The sequence below is a fragment of the Sciurus carolinensis genome, chromosome 8 (assembly GCF_902686445.1).
Source record: "Sciurus carolinensis chromosome 8, mSciCar1.2, whole genome shotgun sequence".
NCBI lineage: Eukaryota > Metazoa > Chordata > Mammalia > Rodentia > Sciuridae > Sciurus > Sciurus carolinensis.
This window is the reverse complement of record NC_062220.1, coordinates 75,641,909-75,667,159: the sequence shown is the minus strand read 5'-3', so window position 1 is coordinate 75,667,159 and position 25,251 is coordinate 75,641,909. Positions and strand designations below refer to the sequence as shown.

The 25,251-nt window shown below is 32.7% G+C and overlaps 1 protein-coding gene across 3 annotated transcripts in view; it reads left to right on the top strand.

Moving 5' to 3' along the window:
• Positions 1–25,251, top strand: part of Agmo (alkylglycerol monooxygenase) — a 366,628-nt gene that overhangs the window by 222,309 nt on the left and 119,068 nt on the right. The window contains exon 13 of one of the 3 annotated variants that reach the window (XM_047562968.1): positions 7,176–7,358. The exons of the other annotated variants lie outside the window; for them this stretch is intronic. Coding sequence (XP_047418924.1) covers positions 7,176–7,214 — 39 coding nt within the window. The 3' untranslated portion in view covers positions 7,215–7,358. Of the gene's footprint in view, positions 1–7,175; positions 7,359–25,251 lie in introns of those variants that run through there. 3 annotated transcript variants of the gene reach the window in all.

Here is a 25,251-nt window from a genome sequence, read left to right as displayed (position 1 = left end):
TTTCTTCAATTATTCAGTGAAATTTCACTTGCTTATCTCTGGACAGGATACTTCTAAGTAGCCTGTCTTTAGCTTTAGTACTCAGGAGATGTATGTTGATGGGAGATTCTTCCAACAGAGAGAACATAGATGAATGAGTTCACCTATCTTTTGGACCAGGACAATAGAACACAGACCCTAAGAGTATAAGAGACTATGAAATGCTAAACTCTACTCCTTTGACTCACAGGTCAAGGGGGCTTCTATGTTCTCCCCACTTCTGATAAAACATTATGTAAGTACAGTGACATCATGAGTAGGAAAGGTACCCCAGAAGAACAAAGGATAGAAGAGAAATAGTGGAACTCAGAAATGTTTTCTGGAATACTATGAGAGAACTTTATTTGTAAGAGTAAAATCAAGAAAGTTACAAGTAGTTACTTTTAATATAAAAATAGGTTTAATTTCCCATTAGCAGCCTCTATCTTGTGTCAAGGGGTTGCAATAACAGAGTTTGTTCAATTTAGTTGTCTACTAGTCAGCTGATTTTAATTTGAAATAAACTCAGAAATCACAAATAATTTCAATCCTTGATTGATTTTGTTTGAACTGCACAGAAATAATTGTTTTTCACTTAAAATTGCACTCCATTTATATATGATCTATCAAAATGTATAAATGCATTCTAGTGTTATGTATAACAAATTAGAACAAAAATTTAAAAAAATAAAATTTGATGTTAATAAAATGTTTAAATCAAAAGAATTTAAGGACCTGGGTAAATGGTTTCTCTTGAAAAATTTAAAGATCAATCACATCAAATTTGTCAAAGTCAAAACTCCTGATAATTTTTCCTACCAATGTCAACTGCTGGGAACTGTCACCTGAACCTTGTGCTATATAGTTCAGGGAGAAAGATGTACAATTGACAGAAAGAAACTTGTACAAACATCAGAATAAAAGGTTATTTTTTAAACACAATTACAAAAGAGATACAAAAAGAATTGGAAAAGTAACTGTATTTTCTTTATTTTGCAACTCTCTCACCTGTACTTTTTGCCTGAGTGTAAATTATTCCTAACTTTAATACAATACTTAGTTAATGAAAATCTTAAAACTACAAAAATATTTTCTATTCATAACAAAATGTTATATTTTCACTTTATGTTATCAGTTTGTATTAAATAAAATAATAGTAAATATTAAATGCTTTAAAAATATCTGGCTACCATGAGTCTGCATTCCCTCAGGTTTTCACTGAACTGGGACTGAGGGAATATTTTGAGTGGAAAAATCATCTTGTAGGCAAGATGTTTATCTCTTTCAGGCCATAAAACATCAAGCTGGACAAGCAAATAGAGTTGACAGATAAGATCCCTGCGCTTTTAAGACGTAGAAGAAAATGACCAGATTTCCTACCATAGTTTAAAGAAGCATGTTTAAAAGAACAAATGGAGAGATAAGCTGCTTTGCCAGCTTTCATCAACTGTGCTACTTTAGATTCAGGAGAAATCTAATCATTTATTTGGACTCTTTCATTTTGCATATGTGTGTGCTGCATCTAAGAGATTGAGTGACTGTGGCAGATTAACATGGATAGTGAAGACCCAGGGCATAGAGCTTGACTTTGACAGCCTTAGTTTAGTCCTTGTCATATATGAAGAAAATTTGTCAGGAAATACACATTAAAAAAAAAACAAAAAACAAAAAAACAAAAACAAAAACAAAAAAAACCTGCTAACATTGGAATCCACTGCAGACAATTGAAAGCCAGGGAAAGAGATGGAAGAGAAATTTTCACGGAAATTTTTGAAGTTTGATTCATATGAATGATGCACTGCCTCATTTGTTGCTTAACCAAAAAAAGAAAAAAAAAAAAAAAGAAAAGAAAAAGAACTTACATGGACAAAGAAAATTTTCTGTGAGTGCATAAGAAACAAATACATCAAAAATGTAAATTTTAGTATGTAAAATGGTGTTTGTTAATTTAAAAGCAAATCTAATTTTAAACATAATAATAAGGTGTGATTCAATTCAGAAAACCTTGTTTTGTACTTATAATCAATGTTAATATTTTTCCAAAGTCATCTGTTGCATATCATCAACTAAATTTTTGAACTTTAACCCTTGAATAACTTTTAAAAATTAGCATCCCAAGTCAAATTGTTGAATTTTTCTTTGTATAACTTATTTTTGTTACTGTATTGTGTTTTACATAATGGTCCAAAGAAGGAAGATGATTATGTGTCCTGTTTTACAACTGAACTCTAAGCCAAGAACACTTGAAATGCTATTATGTTTAAATATTGGAAATAGGTGTGAAGAAATGAGTATACAAAGTTGAAGTTATTTACTAAATAAAGTACTTGGAACCTAGATCAAATAATGTTATTACCTCTTTCCCAATGGAATTTCAATGATTACCTCTTTCTTGACAAAAGTGGTTTGGTTTATCTTAACGTAAAGTCCATGTAATGCTTATATAACATTGTTTACATTGCTGATTGAAAGTTAATACACAGTATATGCCATTCTGATATGCTTGCTTCCAGCCTGAAAAGTATAGCTTTTGGTTCCAAAATTTACCTGGATTTGAGGCATTTTTTGACTGTATCTTCCAAAAAAATCAATATTTTTATTTCTATTAACAAAATATACGTAAGGGACCACCATCTCCTTGATTTCAAAGGAAAATGTTAAGCTATATTTAACAATAATCACATTAACATATTCAATAGAATTAACATACTGTTATTGAAACATTGATGTTTTATGAATACTTGGATTATGTAGACCCGTCATCACTCACAACTCAAAAGATATTAAGTCTCAACTTTTTGAGGAAGTTATTAGTATAGTGGTTAAGAATAAAAAGTGTGGACTTGTATGAATATGGTTTGGGTCCTGGTTTTGATATTTATCACATGTGTAGGTATTGAGAAGTACCTTTTCAATCTTTCTGGAGATATTGTTAATAAGAAATAAATGGAATATTGTTGTAAAAGTTCTTAGAGTACACAGTGTTAATAATTTCTGCATACTCTATGATAATACTACCCAGTAAATACTGTATGGTAAAAACTTTGAACAATTTCTGATTGTTGATCATGATGCAAGCTACAATGAGACAAATTTTGGGGGAAAAGAATAAATTAGACATCATCCCAGTCTTTAAGAATTACTAATTATAGCAGAGTTTGACAAATGCAATGTTCAAGTTATACATAGCATGTTTTGAGAGAAAATAGAGATGTAGATAATTCTGCAGTGGTGTGTGATAAGTTCCTGAGGTGGTAGAAGTTCTCCAAGCTTCCTTCACAATTGAAGGGCGTGAGAAAAGTCATCCAGACCAAGGAACCTGGGTTAAGGCTAGGAGGTAAGAAATTCCCACATTGAGGAGTTGAGAATAGTTCCTTATGGCTTGCAGTGTTGAGAGTGGAAGAATGGCAAGAGGTAATCCTAGAAAAATGAACAAGAGTAACATCAGAAAAAGATGTGTATTCCTAAGGAATATACAAGAGGAGTTTGGGACTTTATCTTAAGGGCACTTGTGCTGTTGTAATTTTTTTTTTCAGGTATTAAAATTCAAATCAGGATTAAACCCAAGGGGCATTCTATCATTGAGCTACACTCAGTCCTCTATATTTATTTTATTTTATTTTATTTTGAGACAGAGTCTTGCTAAGTAGCCCAAACTGGCCTTGAACTTGAGATTCTCTTGCCTCAGCCTCCCAAATGAATACCTGGGATTACAGTCATGTACCACCCCAGCTGTTGTTTGTGAATTTTAAACAATGGAGACATTTTATTAGATTTGAATTTTAGTGTAATCACTGAAATTGGTTCAAAAGGAAGAAATTGGAGTGGAATGGGTAAGAGTTGGGGAAACATATTAGGAATCTCTTGCAGTAATCCTGGTAAGATGTACCAGTGGCTTAACCTAGCATAGACACTGTGAGTACATAGACATAGGGTCAGGAAACTGAGAGATATAGGATAATTTAACTCATTCTTTGTATCTCAAGAAAACAACAATCTTACCAAGGAGATAAAATTAATAGAAATAAAACAATAGGGCAACTAATTCAGATAGAATGTTGACATGTTGACGGGTGCTTCATTTAAGCTTAGAGATATATTCATTCCGTCTATGAAAAAAATATAACATTCAGGTGGCCCGAGCTTGTTTCAAAAACAAATGTCTCCTCTAAAAAGCCAAGAAAGTCTGCATCCATATTTCTAACTTCAAATTATAAGATGTTTTTACTATGAAGATGAAATCTAGATCACAAACTATTGGTCCTGTTGCAAAATCAACTATGCCAGGGTTGTGTTAGCTTAATGGAGAAGAGTTTGAACTCTATAAGAAAATTAGTACACAAATATACACATATATGTTTATGAAATTTATGCATCCTAAAAATATTATTGAGTGATTAGCAGGTGACATAAACTGTAATAGCTGCATTGGATATATGCTTTTAAGCATATGCATTATATTCTAAGTGGTAATCAAGAAATGTTTTTATTTACTCCCAACTTTGGAACTGTACCTTTTTAATATTTTTAGTTTGTTATAGTTATACATAATATTGAGGTTCATTTTGACATTATCATACATGCATGCTATATACTTTGCTCCATTTCAGTCCCCAGTACTTCCCTTTTTCCTCCCCTCCTTCCTTCCCCTGGAATTATGTCTTCTTAATTTGTATCAACCTCAGTGACAGTATGTTTCTCTTTTTAATTGCCCACATCTGTGAAAAGAAAATTATAGCCAGTGTCTTCCAGGGAGTTCTATGAATTGCTAATGAAAAAAAAATTTTTGAAACCTCTTTTTTATTTATATGCACAAGTGAGTACACATTATCAAACTTTAGTTTATGTTTGTTTAAGACATACCACCAAAAGGGCAAATTTTATCAATTATTTCATTCCAATATAATAAATGGATGGGTCAGCTCCCTTTCACATCCGGAATCATTTTTGAAGGTAAATACTAGCCCCAGATATGACGTTCAGTGGTTAATATCATAGCAAAATGTAAGCTGAAACCATGAGGCTCTTGGTCATACTCAACCTAGACAGGTAAAACGAAAACAGCAATGAGGTGCAGCAAGCAGGCTGGAGACAGACTGGGTATGTGATTCAGAATTTTCTGTTGCTATTGTAATTTGAGCTTTTGAATTATATATGTATATATATTTTTACTTTTTGATGATAAATCCTGAAAGACTAAGCCATCATGAATGCCAAAAAGTAAACCTGTATCTACTAAAAATTCTTTTAACTTTTTCCCCAACCTCTTTTTTTCTAAAATTTTTAATCCCAAGATTTGAGACTGTCTGCCTTACATTTCATATTACTTGGAGGTATGCTGGTATTAGGATGGGAAATTCATTAAATGTGTGACACAATATAGTCTATAATTATTATAACATTATATCAAAACTTGCATTTTTAAGTGAAATAAGGGCAAATGATAAAGGAAGATCTTATTGAAAGAAAGTTTTCTATTAAAAGTATAAAGTAAAAAAGTCATCATTATATTAATAGTTATTAATAATTAATATACATAGTTATTAATAAATAGAAGCAGTGGCTTTACAATGGAAAGGGGTAAGACGTGCTCTCACTCTAGTGTGTGGTGCTTTCAGAGTCCTAACTGAATAACGTACATTTCAGGTTCCAATCATTGCAGCAGGAAAATGTGAAATTTCTTAAAGTATTTCATTTTTAAAAGGCAAAGCCTGCATAAAAGGGAATGACGCTGATCTTTATCAAATGTTTATTCCATTCTGAATATGTTTTTATTTATTCCTCACCTTACCTTTTAGTACTAATTGTTATCCATACTTTTAAAATGGGGAAATTGAGGCTCAGAGAGGTAATTATCTCATCTAAGGTCATACAATTATAAGAGTGTAATTCAGATCCATTTCTGGTTTCTTTGCACCTACTTTATATGTTCATGTAAAAAATAAAAATCACAACTATGTTGTTCATGATATTAATACAGATAGATGATGATTTGTTTTCTAAATATATACATTAACTATAATAAGCTATTTTTTATAATTGATATACAATCAATAATTGATATGAATTTAGAAAGAAGACTTTAAAAATTTCCACACTCACATTCACTCAACTTGTTTGGATTAAGGGAAACTTTATGGGAAATTTTCCCTGAGGTATTTTCCTAAAGGATAAAGGGTTACAAACCTTACTAGATTTTATACCAATTCTTCACAAGTATGGAAAGGTAAGGCATGTTAGCCATTCTCCGGATCTCTAATAACTTTAACTTCTCTGTTGGAAGTCTGCTCCTGACATTCATCATGCCAGTCTGTGTGCCCCATTTTTCAATAATAAAAATTCATTTCCCCCCTACAGTGTTACAAGTTAACAAAGCTTTGGGTAGCCTCTTTTTGAAATAAAGCTATGTGACCTATTTTGGCATTATATTTGGAGTTTGGATAGATAAAAGGGTACAAATAATATCACACTGTCTATGTAGATGATAAATTAACACATATTAGCATTGGCCAATTATCCAGAATGAACACAGCAATTGCTAGGATATAGAGATAAAATTAAAGTATAGCTGTCCTTACATAAATAAATTATAGGGATTATATTCCCATTAGTGAAAGTTATCCTTACATAATTCATTGCAACCAACTTCAAATTTTAAAAAAATGAAAGCATTTCATTCCAATTTTAATTCCATAAATAGTAATTACTATGATTTTATGCAAATTTTGCCTTCTATACAACAGCTTTGGGCAGTGACCCTATAGATATTTTTTGAAGGCTTCTCAGTTACAGCTTATTGACTAATAATCTGGACCCATGTTAGTTCTCCTGTTGCTACTCCTCTCCCTGTTTGTCTTGTCAAGTTTATTCACGGTCAGCCTAATGGGTCATGCCTGATGCTAAAAATAACTGTAGACGAGTAGTGGTTTCCACATTTAAAATGTAGTCAGTACAATTGCTCTATTTTAGATCTGAAATGTTCCAAAATTTCATGTGTTACAAGCTCTGGCTACAAATGGTGGCACTATTAGGAGAAGATGGAACCTTGAGGAGGTGTGAACGCATAGAAGGAAGAAAGGTCATTGGGGACATTTCCTTGCAGAAGATACTGAGAGCCCTACCCTTCTTCTCTCTTTTTGCTTTCTGGTTGCCCTAAGGTGAGAGCAACATTGCTTCACCACAAGCTACCGACCTAGATATTCTGACTTACCACAAGCACAGAAGCAATGAAGCAAGCTGATCATGGACTGAAACATCAGAAACTGCCAATCAAAAAAAAAAAAAAAAATCCTCCTTATAAACTGATTATCGCAGGTATTTTGTCACAGCAATGGAAAGTTGACTAATAGCCACCTGGAGAAACTATAAAATGCAGATTCCAACACGTAAGACACAAACTTTCCTAGTGATTCCATTTTTTATAGAGGTATGAAATGTATCTGGAGAACTGAGATTGCTCCCTACCTGCCAAAAAATGTTCTATTTCCTTGTGCTGTTTAAGGTAGAAATGTCTATTTTTTGAGTTGAAATTATAAGACACAGTATAGATATTGATGAGTGAGACTTGTAAATTAAAGGTAAAGGTGAAATGTTCCAGGATCAGAGACCCCTTTCCAGAAAAAGGAAAACTGGCTAGTAGTTGCAAGAGAAGGTCAAAAGAGCAAGACAAGTACAATGACAATTCTGGGAATAAATTCAGCTAATTGCACACAACTCTTCACCCCTTCCTCTTTTTGCACACAGACACATCTTTAGGAATAGTATCTATATTGCATTAATTTATTTTGAAATTCTTTTAATTTGTGGAAAGCATAGAAGTGCTGAGTCTTCTGATTCCTAAGCAGAGACTGCACTGAGGTCGTAAGAGACCTGCAGAGTTTCACAGCCACCACATTTCAGGACAATGGGGAGCTAAAAAAGACTTTATTCAACAATAATCTGAATGATTAAAATGCAATTATATTGCCCTCATTTAAAGTTAAATTCACCTACCTTTTAACTGTTTGTCTATCATAGGAATGTGTAACAATTCACCTTTCTCTTTTGTGGTGATGAAAATGTTCTGGAACTTGAGATGTGGTGGTTGTGGCATTGTGAAGATACTAAATAAATGCCCTTGAGTTGTGCCTCTTAAAATGATTAATTTTATGTCATATGAATTTCACCTCAATAAAAAAGATTAAATATAATATTACACAGAGGAAACATGAAATCTCCATAGTAAAATTTCTCCAGAAAGTAAAAAAAAAAAAAAAAAAAAATTATCTTTATTCTCATACATCAAAGTATTCATCAAGTGCTTTGGAAAGCAGTTTTCTCCACCTAAGATAAAGTTTTGTGACATATTCCCTTCAGTCATTCCAAGTCACTGCTAAATTACAACCCAGATCCTCTATTATGTCTGCCTTGGCGCCTTTAATCGCCTTCTTCAGTTAATTGCTGGGGCCTAGGAATCCACTGGAGAGAAGTTTCCTCTTACAACTGGAAGTTGGGAAGGTGGAGCCCAGGTGGCTTGATTTATCTGCCCATGGTCAAAAGGGTTAGCAATCTGGTAGATGTTAGAAACAGCTGGCAGAACTCAGCCCCTCCTTGCACTCAAAGACAGGTGGACAAAGACTGCTAAAGAGATTTTGCCCCTTGAACGCTGCTGTTGCATTTTGTGAAGCTATTGCTATCAAGCATTAAGATTGTTGAGGGTTAGCAGGTGGGTTACAATTTGCTCTCCCATTTCCCCTGGCAGAATTATAAAGAGCTCTTCTCTGGGGAAATGCGCATATGTGTTGCAGGTAGTGGTGGATTTAATCAGCTTTTCCACCTGCCTCTTTTCCTAAAATCCTTTGCTCAGCTGGAAGATCTCTGAAAGGCAGAGAGGAGTAGCTGAGTAGCTGGGGTGGATTTCATTAAGTGTCCCCTTCAGTTGTGCTAAGCCATCAGACACAACCCTGTTGTATAAGCAATCACTCCTTTTATTGTCTCTCTTTCTACTGATTCCCACCTCTCCTGCTATGATTGGAAATATTAATTAAACAATTATGAAATATACCTTGTTATGGAAATGTGATTTTAAAATAAGATCTTTGCTCTTGCACACTTACAGCATGAATATTTGGAAAATAATGCTGAAAGGGAATTTGGGAAGAGTGGGCATATTTAATTCAGACTGTGGTTGCAGTTAAACTTCTTCCTCTTTCAGAAACCCTGTTCCTTATCTCAGATTCAGAGCTGTGACATTATGTTGCCCTCAAAAAAGGACACAATAATTTTTTTTCAAGAAAACTTGTTGGCATATGACATTGTGATATACACAGTTACATATGTTTGGGTGCCCCCAGGGAGGACACTGGAATGTTTGACAATTCCACACGTGTTTTTAGATGTTGAAGTTCATGAACTTTAAAGGACCAGGTGTCAAAATGATTTTGTTTATGTGGTTTGGGAAAATTAGTCTGTAGTCTAAATGTAAATACAATCTAGTCCGTCCTTTTGTTGAAATATATGTTGGGTCTGATAAACAATTACTATGTGCTTTTTTAATCATGTAAATGTTACAAAGACTTACTAGCAATTTATAAATTGCAAATAACACTTTAGTTTCTCTATGACTTTCTCAATGCAAATCAAAACACACAAAGTAGCAGAATTACAAATACTTGATAAACATAACTGCTCATAGCCTAGAACCTAAAGAATGTCATTAATACTGTTGATGACACACACTTAAATGAAAATTGAAAATTTCCCAAATCATTAACTGGGAATACATAATTTCATAAAATATTTTTTATGAAACAGTCATCTTTCTACATGAATCACTAAGATTAATTTGAGAATTTCAAGTTGAAGAATAGTAAATAGGTTTGCTGAAAGTTAATGGTGTATTTTTCCCCCGTACTGAGTCAACCAATTTAATAGGAAGGAATGGTGTCCGCCAGATTTAAAGAAAACAAATAAACCTTAAAATAGTATGACTGCCTTGATTCGGTTGGCACTGAGATTTTTCTAAATAAAGAAAAGAACTGGGTGGACCTACATTTGTGGTAAGAGCATAACCCCCCTCCCTTCTGTGGGTGTGATACATTTCTTTTGCTGTCATAATTTGTGTCCTGAATTATTCAATGTGTTACAAGAGATGAGCTGCAGAATTTGTGTATCTACTTTTTAAATGAATGCAGTGACATAATACATAAAAAAATACAGGAGTAGTTGACTTAGTTTCACATAGTAGATAACCCCACAGCTTTAAGTTATTGTATACTTTATAGGACCCTCATTCTCTCAGGTATCTTAGAGCAGATCGCTTATTTACTATGTGTTTTTTCATATGGGGACATATTAAAAACTAAACTAATTTCTCTATGGATTAGTAACACTATTTGGAAATTTCTACATTTGAGTGTGATCCACTTAAAATAATATGAAGAACACTATTAGATTTTTTAAGAAATCCGAATATTGTGAATTTCTACTAAAATCACAACTGAAGATGTAATACATACAGCATAGATTACTACTGTATTATCCAAGTTATGGATAGGAAAGCAAAAATATATTTATCTGCACATGCTATAATAAATCTTAACAGTAACTGGTATGCAGAGAACATTTCAAAGGTAGTTCTGGCCAGACACAAGTCATTTGGCAGTGGCCCTGCCTAGTATATATTTTCAGGGCTGTCTGCACAAAGATGCTGGCACGCTTACCATGATTTCTATTCCAGGTGATGGATTTCTATCCAAGTAAGCGAGTGACTAAATATTTTCCGGTGGAATCTAGGCACCATAAAATCACTGAAGCCAAATAAAAAAAGTTGTCGACCTTTCTAAAAAAGTAATTATAATAGCTTCGCATACCACTATGACAGAAGAAATATTTCCACTTAGATCACCAAATAATGAAATAGGTTGAACTTAATTAGGAAAAAAAAAAGTGATAGAATGTGCTGCCAATATTTCTTTTATCAGCATGAATGACTGTCTTATTGAATTTTCATGAATTTCCAGAAAACTTCCTAATCATTAACAATAGCTGAATGCATGAATTCCACATTCAACTCTATCAAAGAAATGAAATCCAATCTGGACCCACTGAAAAACGTAGGCCATCATCACTTCAGCTGATTTATTCTACACTGAACTAGTTAAGAAATGGAACACTTTACATTCGTTTATTTGTGTTACCCTAAGCAATTTAGAGATGAATAGCTCTTCCCAAGTCATACAAATGTGAGTCTCCCTTTGTGGCAGGTTGTTTAAATTTACAACATAAAACTAGCATTTCCACCTCCAATAAAATCCAAACAGACATTTAATTTTGGTGCATGACATTTCTGACTAAAATTGAGCCAGAAAAGGTTCTCGGACAGCTCTTATTGTTCATGAATTTGAACAAATTGGGGAATCTGTGAATTTATAGCTGGGTTTTGTTCTACCATTGTTTAAAATATAACACACATGGAAAACACGCCATGGGTGTGTTGTAATTCAGCTTTAATGATGTAACACTTGGTTTCAGTCAATTGTTGGAGGGCTGCAAGTGACATTGGTTTTGAGCTTCAGACGTTGCATGTAACTTAGCAATTATAGTAAGGCTTTCAATAATGGTTGTTGGCGGGATATCCGCAAGTGAAGTCATAGCAATTTTGAAAGAGAAAGCTAATAAAAATACACCTGCCTTGTAGTGGAAAGTGAGCCTTTAATATCTCTGCTTTGAAGTTGGGCAAAGCCTTTGGTATTAACTAACAGATATTATGATGAAGGAATAATCCACTGCCCCAGGGGACAGCAGGGCATTGAGGTTCTAACAGATTGTTATTTTCTAATCAACTACATTTCAGTCACTTTGATATCTCAAAAGAATAGAATTAAGTGACAATTTTTTTAATGACCCAAAGATAGGACTTTTTTGAAAACAGATCATTATCATTCTGAGAAAACAAGATATTGTATGCATATGCCTTAAAATAAATGAGTAAGGACATGAATAAAACATTTTCTATCACTTTTAATTGTGAATAACTTCAGAATGATTTGAAATTATACATTCCAATATGTCATTTCATATGATGTTTATAATTTTAAATTTGCTTTGTGAATCCTTCTTTTCCTTTTTGCCTCTTTTCCCTTGTGTTTTTAGAGTCATTTGTTAATAGTTCTTTGCATATGAATAATAATAAGAAGATATAGCATTTGTGAAACTTCCTTTTATATCTGCTGGAGCATTCTTGCTCTAGGGAAGTTTCTTCCTTTGGTAAATTATTTCCTGCATACATTCTTATGCTTACTCATATTCTATACTGAGTTCTATGGAAACTTTACAAAATAAAATGCATTAAAAATACTGATATATCAAGATCACTAGCAGAAGAGATGAATTCTTCAAAAAAAAATTTAGTACCAAACTAATTATTTTATCCACTTTTCACAGATTTTATTGCAGTCATCTTGGGAACTATTGATTGTGATTTCTAGAATATTGCAAAATAATTTGCATAATCAGTATTGTTCCAAGCACCTTAAATATTGATGGCTTTCTTTTTTCATTTTCCTTACAAGTTAATGTTTGAATTCATGGCAGAAACTTTATTTTTATTCTTCTGCTTTGTTTTTTCTTTTTAATCCAGTAGTGCATCTCTATAGAGTATCAAGTAATCCAAAGGGTATACATTAGCACTTGTCAAGGTTATATTTAACATCAACATGCTAAACACACTGAAACTTACCACCAAGTTCAAAGGGAATATAAGGACTCTAAATCCCTTGTTGACGTGGAAAAGAATCATCATCAAGTTGTTTGTTTTGTTGAAAGGAAGTCATATTTTATTTTTTATTTGCAAAATGAACTTTAATGTTTCTTAGACAAGAAGAGAATTTTCTAGTTCACTTAGTTTATCAGTTAAGTGTGCTTTCATTAGTGCATAGCATACAAGAAAGCTTTTTAGGTCTAAGGAGTGGAGTTGTTTTCTCTGTAGAATTCCAGTGTATAATTTGCATTCAACTTTGAAAGTGGATTGTGGTTGAGTCTTGACACCTGCTGGGATGAGTATCCATTTCAAGCTACAAAGTGGTCCTCTGAAATAAATATCAGCAAGCTTGTTAAATTTTGTCAGCTGTATCATCACATTAGTGCAGGATATTATGGTAAAGTAGAGTTGAGTTCAATTTTCTGCTTATATGTTTGGACTATTAAACTTTTCCTTCTAGTGTTCATGAAGAGTTTTTATTGCCAGAAAGATTTCAAATTAAGAAAAAAGGAAATGCACTACAAAAAAAGGAATTAACTCATTTGATATTCCTATATCTAGAAAGCATCAAGTAATATATGCTATAATGTACAATATTTGTAATATCTGAGATTTGGGATATTACAAATATTTTACATTATGATATATAGAGAGTTTTAAATATCATTATATATCCAAAAAAAGTAAAACATGTTTTCATTTTGGTGTTAACATAAGTCTTTTTGGTAAATAATTTTGATTCTGGATAATAATAGATATTATTTATTAAGCACCTGCTATATACCAGGTACTCTTATGGATTCTTTGCTTCATTTATGTTATCCCATTTCATATTAATTGTCCATAGGATTACATTGGGATAGTGAATCATGCCAGCATGTGTTCTTCCCAGAAAAGATGTGTGTAGCTTGTGAGCATTAAAAGATTGGAACGCTTCTGTAGAAATTCAAATGTTTGAATGTCATAATGTGAAGTAAAGATAATAGTTAATATAAAAAAGTATATATATCAAAACTTCCTAGTAACTCATATCCAGAAATGACAACATACATCATTGTTAAAAATATTGTCTTTTGTACATCAGATAATATCACTAAGTCATCAGTTCTATTTTTAATATTGATTGAAATTAATAAAGAAGGATTACAGTTAGGATTGGAATTCAATGGAATTCAATGTGTATCATGTTCACATGTGTATCATCCTCCGAATATAGTTAATATTTACCAACAGTTTCAAGTGGGGCATTCACAATTAAATTATGGGTTTAAAATTCTATATTCTTAGTGCCAATAGTAGTTTGGCAAATGCATGTATCAGTTTTAAAACACTGAAACAGCTTATCTTTGGTGACAGCACTACCAATAAGGTGTTGTTTAAAAAATAGTAAATTCAAAACTATTTAATGCATAATTCTATAACATCTTGTAATATAATTTACTATATAAAAAATAAATAATATTCCAAACTATAAATTAGTGAGTTTTTCCCTCTGCAAGACCATAAGTTCCTTGGCCACAGATGTGTGTGGTTTCCATTTTTCAGTCCTGATATCTAAAACACAATGCTGATCTTCATTAACTTTAGATAGCTATGGCTCTTCTCTCTAGCAAACAGCATGAGATGTGAAACTCCCTTACCATCTCAGTAAATACCACCAGAATTCACAGAGTTGGATTTTAATTCCAAACTATTACTTCCTGATCCATACTCTTGACCAAGTGACTTGATCTCTCTTTTCCTTTCCAGAAAATGGGAAAATGTCACTGCATTTGAGAATATTAAATATGATAATGAAGAGAATGTATGTAATATAGGTGCTGATAAGTGACACCTATATTGTCAATAGAGTTATGTTACCTATGTAAAAATGGCAACTGCTAGTTGGTTATTCCTTTCTGATATTTCAAATACACATATTTAAATTGTTTTGTCATTTAATTCTAAAAGCAAGTATTTTCCCATCAAGCAAGTGTTTATCATTTACCTCGTCCAAGGCTACATGAGGATAGTCTCTTGACATGTCTTTAGGCTCTAAAGATATACCAAAACCAAAACAGACAAAAATCAAAGCCTCTGGGAGGTTTATTTTTTAAAAGAGAAAGACTAAGTGATAAGTTAATAAAATGTAGAGGATGCTACTCAGTGATAAGTCATGTGAGAAACAACAAAACAAGGGAAGTGAATAAGAAGCTGGGATGCAGGAGAGGAAGGTCATTTAGGAATGTATCACATGTTCTCTGTGAACCTGAGCAGATGCCTGAAGGACATAGGAGCCAGCCACACTGCTGTTGGGGAAACAGGAATCTAGGTAGATGATTCCAAAGTAGGGCTGATTAGTGCATTCAAGGAAGAGCTAGAAGATCAACCTGTATGGAAAGGATGGAAAGAACTAATGGAAGGGCAGAGGAGTAGGACACTGATCAGAGACATAGCACAGGGAACAGAATCTGTGGAGATTTGCTGACCAGTGCAAGGAATATATTGGAAACTTGGAAATTTATGAGTGCAGGCATAATGTGAATTGACTTACTTTTTAATAGATCATCTTACATTTTCGTTTGTTTGTTTTGGGTTTAAGGACTGAGCTATATCCCTGGTCATTTTCAATATATTTTACTTTGAGATGGGGTCTCACTGAATTGCCCAGGCTGGCCTCAAACTTGTGATCCTCTATGCCTCAGCCTCTTGAGTTGCTGGGATTACAGAGCACAGTCATAATTTATTTTTTAAAATAAAAATATGAGTTACTCTCTCTTATCTAAAACCCTCCATGACTGCTTCTGGACATTAGACATGGCATAACAAAACTTTTTGTTAGATTATCTAACACTGGATTGCTTTCTCAATTATCCCTGTTCTTCCCTTTCTTAAAGAGTAATATTTTCATAGTTAACTCTGCTCCTGTAGGAAGACTTTCCTAGGCCTCCAATCACAAACCTCTTTCTTTAATTTACCTAAATTGTTAGTCACTTAAGAAATTGGCTTATCACTGTCTCATGGAATTCTCTTTCCCTCTCTCTATCTCACTTCTCAACAATGCATACCTCAAAGGTAGGTAAACTTTCTTTTGCCTTCTGTTGCCATTTACATTTCATATGTCATCTGCTATAATAGTCTTTTGTCTAATTCTTTTCTCATTAAACTCAGTTCCTTAACTGTCTTATATTTGTGGATGTGCAGTCCTAGTGCAGGCTGATACTGTAGGTGCTGAACAAATCATTTTTCCCCTGTGAGCAAAATGAATCTCCAGGAAGATTCCTCAGGCTCCGCCCAGTGGTTCTCACTCTTGCTCCTTTTGGGCATACAGGTCCTAGTGCTCCTTTTGGTAGCTGATACAGTCTGTCTCTCTATCCCAAGGTTCTTGTCAACTCCAACACTGATTTCTTCTTTCCTCAACACTCACCTCAAGCATCTATAAACTTATGACTCTCCTACTAACTGCAAGTAGGAAAAAGAGATAAAAATCAATAAACATAAAAATAGACATTTAGTAGATGAAGCCCAAATCATTTCTTCCATGAATAGTAAGTTGAGAACTATAGAGCAAAGTTCTGAGGCATATCCCAAAAAGTTAATTAGACCTATTCTTGAACTTACAGACCCACTTCTTGTGCAAAGGCTTTGCAACATAATGTGGGATTCAGATCTCTGCCTGTATAAAATTACAAATACTATATGTCATAAACTTTCAGCATTGATCAAGAACAATTTAAATAATTTACATTAAGACTACAAATGCCAAAATTCTTTTCTGTGGAATGTTGCAAACTTCCCAGCAAATTAAAAAAGTTTTACTATCTTGGTCCTGAGTTGTTAGTTTTTGAAACCTTTCCAAGATATTTCCCAGAAGTGTGATCAGTTTAATGACTGAAGGCAGGGGTCCTGCATTTCTGGTGACTCCTTTCTCACTGCACCTTCTATACATAGGAACCCATCCTCTGAGATTGCCTGACTTCTCAAAGACTGGAGATACACAAAAATAGATGGCGTCTGTTTGTCCCAAGTCAGTCATATATATTTTTGAAGTTAATGCTCATTCCATAGGAATGATCAGAGATTGGTCATGAATGAGAAAGTCGTTTCTTTAAGTGAAATCATTGTAACCACATGTAAGAAATATGTGATAAAAATCAAGAATGAGTGTTTCCGATGATTAGTGAGCTCATAAAGAAGTAGGATAAGTAGAGCTGGAATAAGAGCAATATTGATCATTCTAGAAAGGCCTTTATAGAACAGGTAGAACGTGGAGGGTCAGGCATAAAAATAGAGATCTGTGTGTTTTGCATGGAAGAGAATCAGTATTCAGGGATGAGTACCCTCAGGAGCAGAAGCAATGTCTAATTTTCATTTACTAGCATGTTGCTAAAATACTCTAAGAAATAGCTACTATCTGCCACCCTTTCAGGTTATTTTGCTCATTTGCCAGTTTCTGTCAGTCATCCAATGCAGCTAAATGTAGTTAGTGAGTTTGGAGTTTGGCATATAGATGCCTGGGCTCCATCTAGTGGTAATCACTATAGGTTTTTTTTTTTTTTTTACCATTTTCACAAAAGTTCTTTTATTCAAGTTTATTTCATAAATAGAATTTGCATCTTGAGTTTCATATTCTAAGTTTCATTTCCTAATAATGATGTATAAGGTTAAAAACTCATGCCCATCATTTTAATTTGTACTACTTTCTAATGAGAATATTTTGTATATTCTGCTTTATAAAATTTGGCTTAGTTGTTATGATAAATATTCATTTATATAGTTTTTTATTACTTTATTTCCTTTCTCTTTTTCTGTCATTTAAGGGAACAGAAAAATTGCAGAACCACAAAGCTAAAATGTCATAAACAGTTATATATGAAATGTGTAACAAAAATAGCAAAACTTACGAAAACAATAACAAGGCCTGACACAGTGACACATGCTGATAGTCCCAACTACTTAGGAAACTGAGGTAGGAGGATCATGAGTTCAAAACAAACCTGGGTAACATAGAAAGACCCTGTCTCAAAAATAAAAAAGTAAAGAAAAGCAAAGCATAGTGACAAGTAAAGTAAATATGAGGTCAGAAAACAATTGGATGAAAATTTTTAAATGAGTAGATAAATTTGGGATTTGAGATGTTACAAATAACATGTTTTCAATTTAAATATTTTACTATTTCATAACATTTTAATATTTTGTTCTTTTCTGTTTCAAATGATTTCTTTTGTTTTAATTTTTAAAATGATGTGTTGTTAAAGTAGTATTATTTAAAGCAATGGGTGTGTGTAATATTTTACACCTTACTGGATTAGCTTGGATCTGAATTTTGTGAGACATTTAAAAAATTAACATAGGTTTTTATCGTGACTTTTAACCTGAGATGTCCTTTAACTTTCACTGATTAAATTATTACAGATATAATTATGTATTAAAATTTTCATGTAAAATGATTGAATAACTGATATACACAATTATGTGTATGTATATGAAAATATATTAGATAAAATAATTATAATTACTGACTTTTCATACCTTCTCAATAAAGGTAACATTTTACAATTTAAAATGTGTTTTAATTTGGATATAAAATATAAACATCATTGTAAAGGAGAAATTGGGTATATCCAGTATACATTTCTCCAGGAGTAAAATTAAAATTGTATATAATAAAGTTCTCTTCATTCAAATTTTATTTATAAATAGGAAATACTTATAGTGCTTCTAGGAATGATTTTCAAAATATGCTAAAATGTTATTTGATTTTTTAAAAAATAAAGTCATTTTTATTTTGATAAAAAATTTAGATTATATTCAGAATAACCTATAAAGAAAAACTTCAGGAGTTGGGGAACTTTCGGGGAAGAATAAAAACCAAACTATGAGTTTTTTGGACATAATGGGGTCAAAATTCAGGTACCAAAACAGAAATCAAGAAGACACTTCTAAGGCATCTTAATTGTACCAAAGAGCTAACACCTACAGAGAAAATGCTTGAAAGATCCTCTTGAAAGATCCTGATGGAATTGTGGAAGCAACCCAGGATAGGCACTTAAAGAGCGAGAGTATCAGCAACTAAGAGAAACTTGAGAGCTGGAATTTATAAGACAAGAAGCAAGTAAAACAGAGAGCAAAACCAGCATCTAAAATCCCAGATACTAAGGCAGTTTTCTGCCTCAACATACCCATGCCACTTCTATCATTGTTTCTTTGTGAGAATGAATGGGCAAAGCCTCCTCTGAAGGTCAGTTGGAATTGCTCAGTGGTGGCACTGGCTTGGAGTGATGATCACAATAACAGAAACAGGTGCCTGAAGGAGTCATACTTTACTATGTGCATATTTATAATGCATGGTTATTTTAACATATGCAGTAATTATGTATGTACGCATTTTCAATATGGAATACAATCTTAGAGAAAGCCATGTTCTGGAAAATAAGTACCTGCTGCAGACATGAGTTTTAAGCTTGTTTCACTCTGGGGTAGTAACAAGAGCATTCATTTTTAATGCACTTCTCTACAGTTAAAATAAGCTCAAAGCAAAGCTCATATTTGGCAGATTCCCATGTCTATTTTGATAGTCTTTTAATTTTAAAATGAGTAAAAAATGATGAGAGCTCCTACTACAACATGACAGGTTGTTACTTTGTTATCAACTGCAAAGCTGCGGAAAGGTGGGTGTGGAAGGAGGCTTCTCTGTCCACAATCCCTTGCTCTGGCAAAAGGCATCACTCCAAGCTGGAGAGAATGGCCTGAAAGATCAGCGAATCTCCAGGTTATCCTGTGTATGAACATTACAGGAAATTGGTGGTGTTTCAATTACCCACCTGGATGTTTGGGCAGTTTTCTGTAGCAGGAAGTTGGAGATATGATTGTTAAAAGAAACCAACCATAAAGAAGAACAAATAAGCATTACAAAGCAAATGAAAGATGAGAACAATTTTGAGAATATCTCTTCTATCCAATTATGAAATATTTATATTGTATATATTGTATTTCCCTCTTTTTTTTTTTCTCTTATTTTACCTTGAAAGAAAAGTAATAGAATTTCTTTCATGCTGGTTATTTTCATACTTCATCTTTTTTTCTCCAATTCCTCCATATCAAACAAGTAAAAAGCAAACAAAGCAATAAAAATACAGTGTAAAGACAAAAGAACAGTCAGGGTTAATTTGTCTATGACTATTGGAACATTTTCTTAAATAAACTGTCTATATCTGTTCAAGTTATTCAACAAACAAAATTATCTTGTTCTTAATCTATACCACGGAAAAGTCACAGCAGCGAAAAAACTGACTTAAATGTTTAGATATTGTACTGTTAAATGCAAAACTTCAAATTGTCTAATCCACAGAGGTTAACTGTGGAGAAGGGAACTTTTCTCTATATCTTCATTGCTTTCTGTCCCTTTTTCCCCTCAAAAATATCCTCAACAGCACCGTTCTTTCTGACATAGGCATTATTGCTTGAAGTGATGTCTTCAGAAACGTTTGTCATTCACAGATTCTTAATATTGTTAGTATAAGAAAATATCCATCTCGAAAACCTTTGTTGCTAGATGTGTTTTGATTTGGGTATAGTTTAGGGTATTACAAAAATACATGTACAATGTATTATGAAATATTCTTACAAGGTCTGTGCCAGTCCCATTTTGTCCATAAACCAACATTTTATTGCATAAAATTGTATGAATATTACCCCTGAGTTATCTAAATAAGAATAGAAATAGGATTCTGTAAATTCTACTTAGCTAATATGGCCAGCTCAAATGTGAAAACAAAACAAAAAATAGTTCCAGAACTTTGGTTTTCAGAATTGTAGAAAAATAGTTATGAATTTGTATCACATACTCCTCTCAGAGTTTTACCCTCTTTCTCCATCTATTGCTAGGGCAGAACAGGTAGGTAGACAGGATGTGACTTTTCTGACCGAGATAAAAACTTTATCCAAGTCATATAGCAGCTGAAGTCTGTTTTTAAAAATTAAAAAGCCTATGTAACATACACTTGACAAGTTAGTTTAATGCAGTTGTTTTCAGTTTAATGTCATAGACTAAAAAGGGACTCTTTTCTTCTAACTTAAGTTTAATCAACCTTATTTATGTATCTATACACTTAATAGGAATGTTCTGTGACATTATCATCTAATTTAGTGATTGTTGTCTGTTCACTTCCCATTATAGACAGAAAAAATGAGAATATTCAACTACTCTGAAATCTAATGATTCAGAAAACCAACTGTAAATTTGTTCTTTCCCAACTATGAAGATGCAATGTGGACCTTTTAATGCATGAATGAAGAATGATTGAGAAATTTGCTTTTTTCACTTTTTGTAAACTTAACCATAATCCATTTAGAATATTTAGAAGCAAATCTCTAAGCAGTTACCAAATTGGCATGAGAATACTTAGGAAAGAATCCAGAATAAGAATTTTCATGACAGGTCTTCTCTCTGGCTACTCTAAAGGCTTGCTTCTAGTTTTCTGTAGTTACTAAAATATATCTAGTTTAAATTTTTTTTTTCACTAATCTTGTTTAGGATTCTTTGATTTTTTGAAAATTTTAAGTTGTTGTTTTTCAGCAATTTGAAAAATATTTATTTATTATCTTCAAAAATGTCTGTCTCTTCCTTCTGTTCTCTCATTTTGAAATTCTAATTAGACATTTTAAACACTTAACTATTATACATTTTCACAATGTCTTCTATGCTGCCTTCCCATTTCCACTCTGTTCCACCAACTGTAGTTTCATTCTGAATTATTTATATCTATATTCTACCTCATTATTCTTGATTCTATTATTCCTAAATAAATACATTTTAATGTTAATTATTATATTTTGCAGTTCTATAGTTTCGAGATAGTCCTTTTCCAAATATCTTATGTAAGTTTATATTCTACCTCCAAAGTTAGATTTGCATTTATTGCATTAAAAATATTTACATATGTATAGTGTGTGTGTCTCTGTATAGACTTTGTATATATCATACATGTGTGATCTATGCATATATATATATATGTATATATATATGAAATCCATGTCTTTAATTCTAATTTTCCAGTTTTGAGTTAGAAGTACCCATGAGTCTATTTTATTGTCTATCACTTCTCTTGCTTCTTACTCATGGAATCTTTTCTTTTTGCTACTGGTCATTTTTGTGTGGTGCACATTAAATTTAAAGATTCATTTTTAGAAATAAGTTTAGTCTAAGAAAAAGTCACTTTCCATCAAAAATGATTTTAAATTGCATGATTAGCATCTCTAACATGATATGTTTTAGTTCAACCTTGAAACATGAGGTTTTCTATGTATATAACTAAAAACAAAGCTTTAGAGAACTCCTGGGGTGTATCCCTTTGGAGACTCAGTCTAAGTTCAGTGTTGTTTCAACAGGGTCACTGCTTTAGAAGACCCTAGACTGATTTTACTCCCCTAACCTCTTTCAGCTAATAAGTTTATGAAGGTAAAATAGTCTTGGATGTTGAACACATCTTTTTGGATTTCTGTTCTCTTCCATTTATTGCTCTGGTAATTCCACTCAAGCATTCAGTGATGTCCCTTAAACCTAATTTAAAATTATTCTTGCTCCTCTGGAAGCTTTGATAGGGCAGTTAGTTACCAAGTTTGCTGTTACACAAAAGGAAATCCTATGGGAAGGCATCAACAGTCACCTTTATGGAGGAAAGAAGTGGATGAGAGAAAGCTGGAACAGTGAAAGTCCAGTAGTGGAAAGGAGGGATGAAGAAAAGGACCCAGTGAATGACTTTTACAATAATCTGAGAATAGGAAGGAAGGAATAGTGGAAGCAAAAGAAGAGTTTCAGATCTCAATGATTAACACTGTAAAAACAATCAAATAATAAAAATTCTGAGAAAATGGTAATCACATTTCTTATCTAGGAATGCTCAATGTGGGCAGCTTAAGAAGGAAACTGATTTTAGAGTTTTCAAAAGCACTAGTTAGTTGAAAACTACATTTAGCAACTTCTTCAAGAAGTTGAATAAGAGCAAAAAAAAAAGTTCTGGGTCAATGCTGAATATAATTCTAGCACACATATTTAAATACAGATTAATTAAATCATAGCATAATTAAACTGTGATTAAATTTCTTCATAAATAGACCCTCTAGATAATGCTTATCAGATCCTTTTGTTAAGGTTAAAAGAATGAAAATATTAGATCTTCCATATTTTTCTTAATTTTATAATATGCATTTTCTGTGAACTCATGAATCATCTATACACACTGGCTTGGGAATCCTTTTGAGTCAAGTATATCAGTTTGTTTGAACATATAGATTGGGATTTTAAGATCAGTAAAACATTTTATTTTTAAACTGACTCATTTTTTATTAATACCACTTTGAGTGATGGCACTCCATCCAAAATCCTCTCCTTTTTGGCAGATATTTGAAACGGATGTACTTTTAATAGATTGGAATTCATAGAAGGGATAATTGTAAAATTTTGGGATTTTTTTTTTTACTCTATACACAGAAATAGTGGAAACCTTTCTAAATCCCATGCAGTGAAAATTATGCAATGATGTTATCCATTGAACAGTGCTATTGTCTTATTGGATGGCAAATTTTCCTCTGTTGTTTGCTGTACCAGATCCTTGTTTCAAATCACTTCTAACTCTGTTTGAAAAGTAACAAATAAATGAAAGTCTTCTGGGATGTTTTATTTTACTATTAGTAGCTATAATAATAATGTGTTCATGTTCACTCCAATCTTCTTAAGAAAATTTAACAGGTGTTTAAAATGGTAAGAAATTTCAGACCAACCAATAGGTTAGGAAACTTCTCTAATTTCAAGGTGATAGTATATCCAATAACGTGAGTGGAATTTGAACCTCTTTGCCTATCCCCACTCCTGATTTAATAAAGAAAGCTGGATTACTCTATCATGATTTATTCTAGTCTACACTTATTTTTATGTCCCTACACTAAATATAAGCATCTGGTTTCATCTAGACATCTGTCAATGGTCAGGTTACAGTTAAATAAGCATTTACAGTGTCTTGGGATTATGGAACTGACTACTTTTCTGGGTCATAAATTCATACCTTATATAGGTTAGATACAGTACATATTTATAGCTCCCATTTTTTTTTAAAAAAAACTCAGTTAAAGGATGAAGATTCAAGTGATTATTGATCTAGTTAATATTGAGGATGTTAAAATATTCCCTCATACTGTGTGAAATAACAACAGAATTTAATAAACTGAAAGTCAAAGTTTCTACTTTTAGAGTGGAAATCCCAAAGATTCACTTGAATAATAAGAGGGGAGAACAAAGTTGTAAACTTAATCTTTTTAAAAGGTTCCTATTTTAATAGCAATGACATGTGTGAATATGACTGATACATTTCCATTTGCTTATGTCTATCCTGTCATTTATAGAGAGCAAAAACCTGAATATTCTTTCCTTATGAAGAAAATTTGGGAGTTTTGCTGTAAAATTGGACTATCATTGGCAGACAGTTAATTATTCTGTCTACAAACTGCCTGAAATCAATTTAAGTGTATCACTTAATAGCCAATAAATATAGAAAGCAAACACATTTTCATCTACACTGAAAACTCTGTTTTATCTTGAATATTTTTGCTTGAAATTATGATGTTTATAGTTATAATTTTTAAAGTTCCTATGAATATTAACCTATTAAAGACTTTTGCATATCTTATAGCAAAAATGCCCACTTCATAGAGATTCCCTTGACTTAATTATCTATTTTCTTATTTTCAAATTATCTTATTTGTTGCTGTTAGCAAATTTCTTGGGAAAGTTATCCTCATGAAAACAATCTTCAGATCCCACTTTAGGTCACATGAGCATGAATCTTGGGCCTGAAGCACTTTCTTACCAAGAGAAAAATATACCATATAACCTATTCCAACCTTATCACCTTTAGTAGGAATATTTTTCTTTGTTTCAGACTCAGTAATACTCATTTGTTCAGTGTCAGTGGCTATCATGTGTAACCCAGGTTTCAATTTTTTATACTTCACAAGCAGAGGACCAATTCCTGTAATCAGAGAGTGGGTGTAAGACAATTCTCCTACATAAGCAGCTGGTACAAAGCATTATGAGATGAGAGAGAAGGGAGGATGGAGGAAGGAAGTCTGCTATCAATGGGGTACCTATGTATGGCATTGCAACTCATTTTGCTCCACTTGATCTTGCTCTTCTCTGTATAAGTAAAAGCATTTTTCCATCCACTGCTAGACTTTGTTGTATTTACGTTGACACTCTAATACCAAGATGCAATGATCAGAAGTAATTAGACTTATATTCCTGGTGACTGCCATTGGACAATCTGCGTTATCATCTGTGAATTTAATATCCTCCCCTGAGACTATTAACTGCTGCATGGTGTTCTGCTTGGTATAATTGTTCCTAAGACTGTCTATCAAGAGTAAGCTTCTTGGAACATCATTTAGAAATTATTTCTGCATATACTTGAAATTTCAGTTATCAGAGAGGTCTTATGATCTTGACATTTTCTGACCTGCTT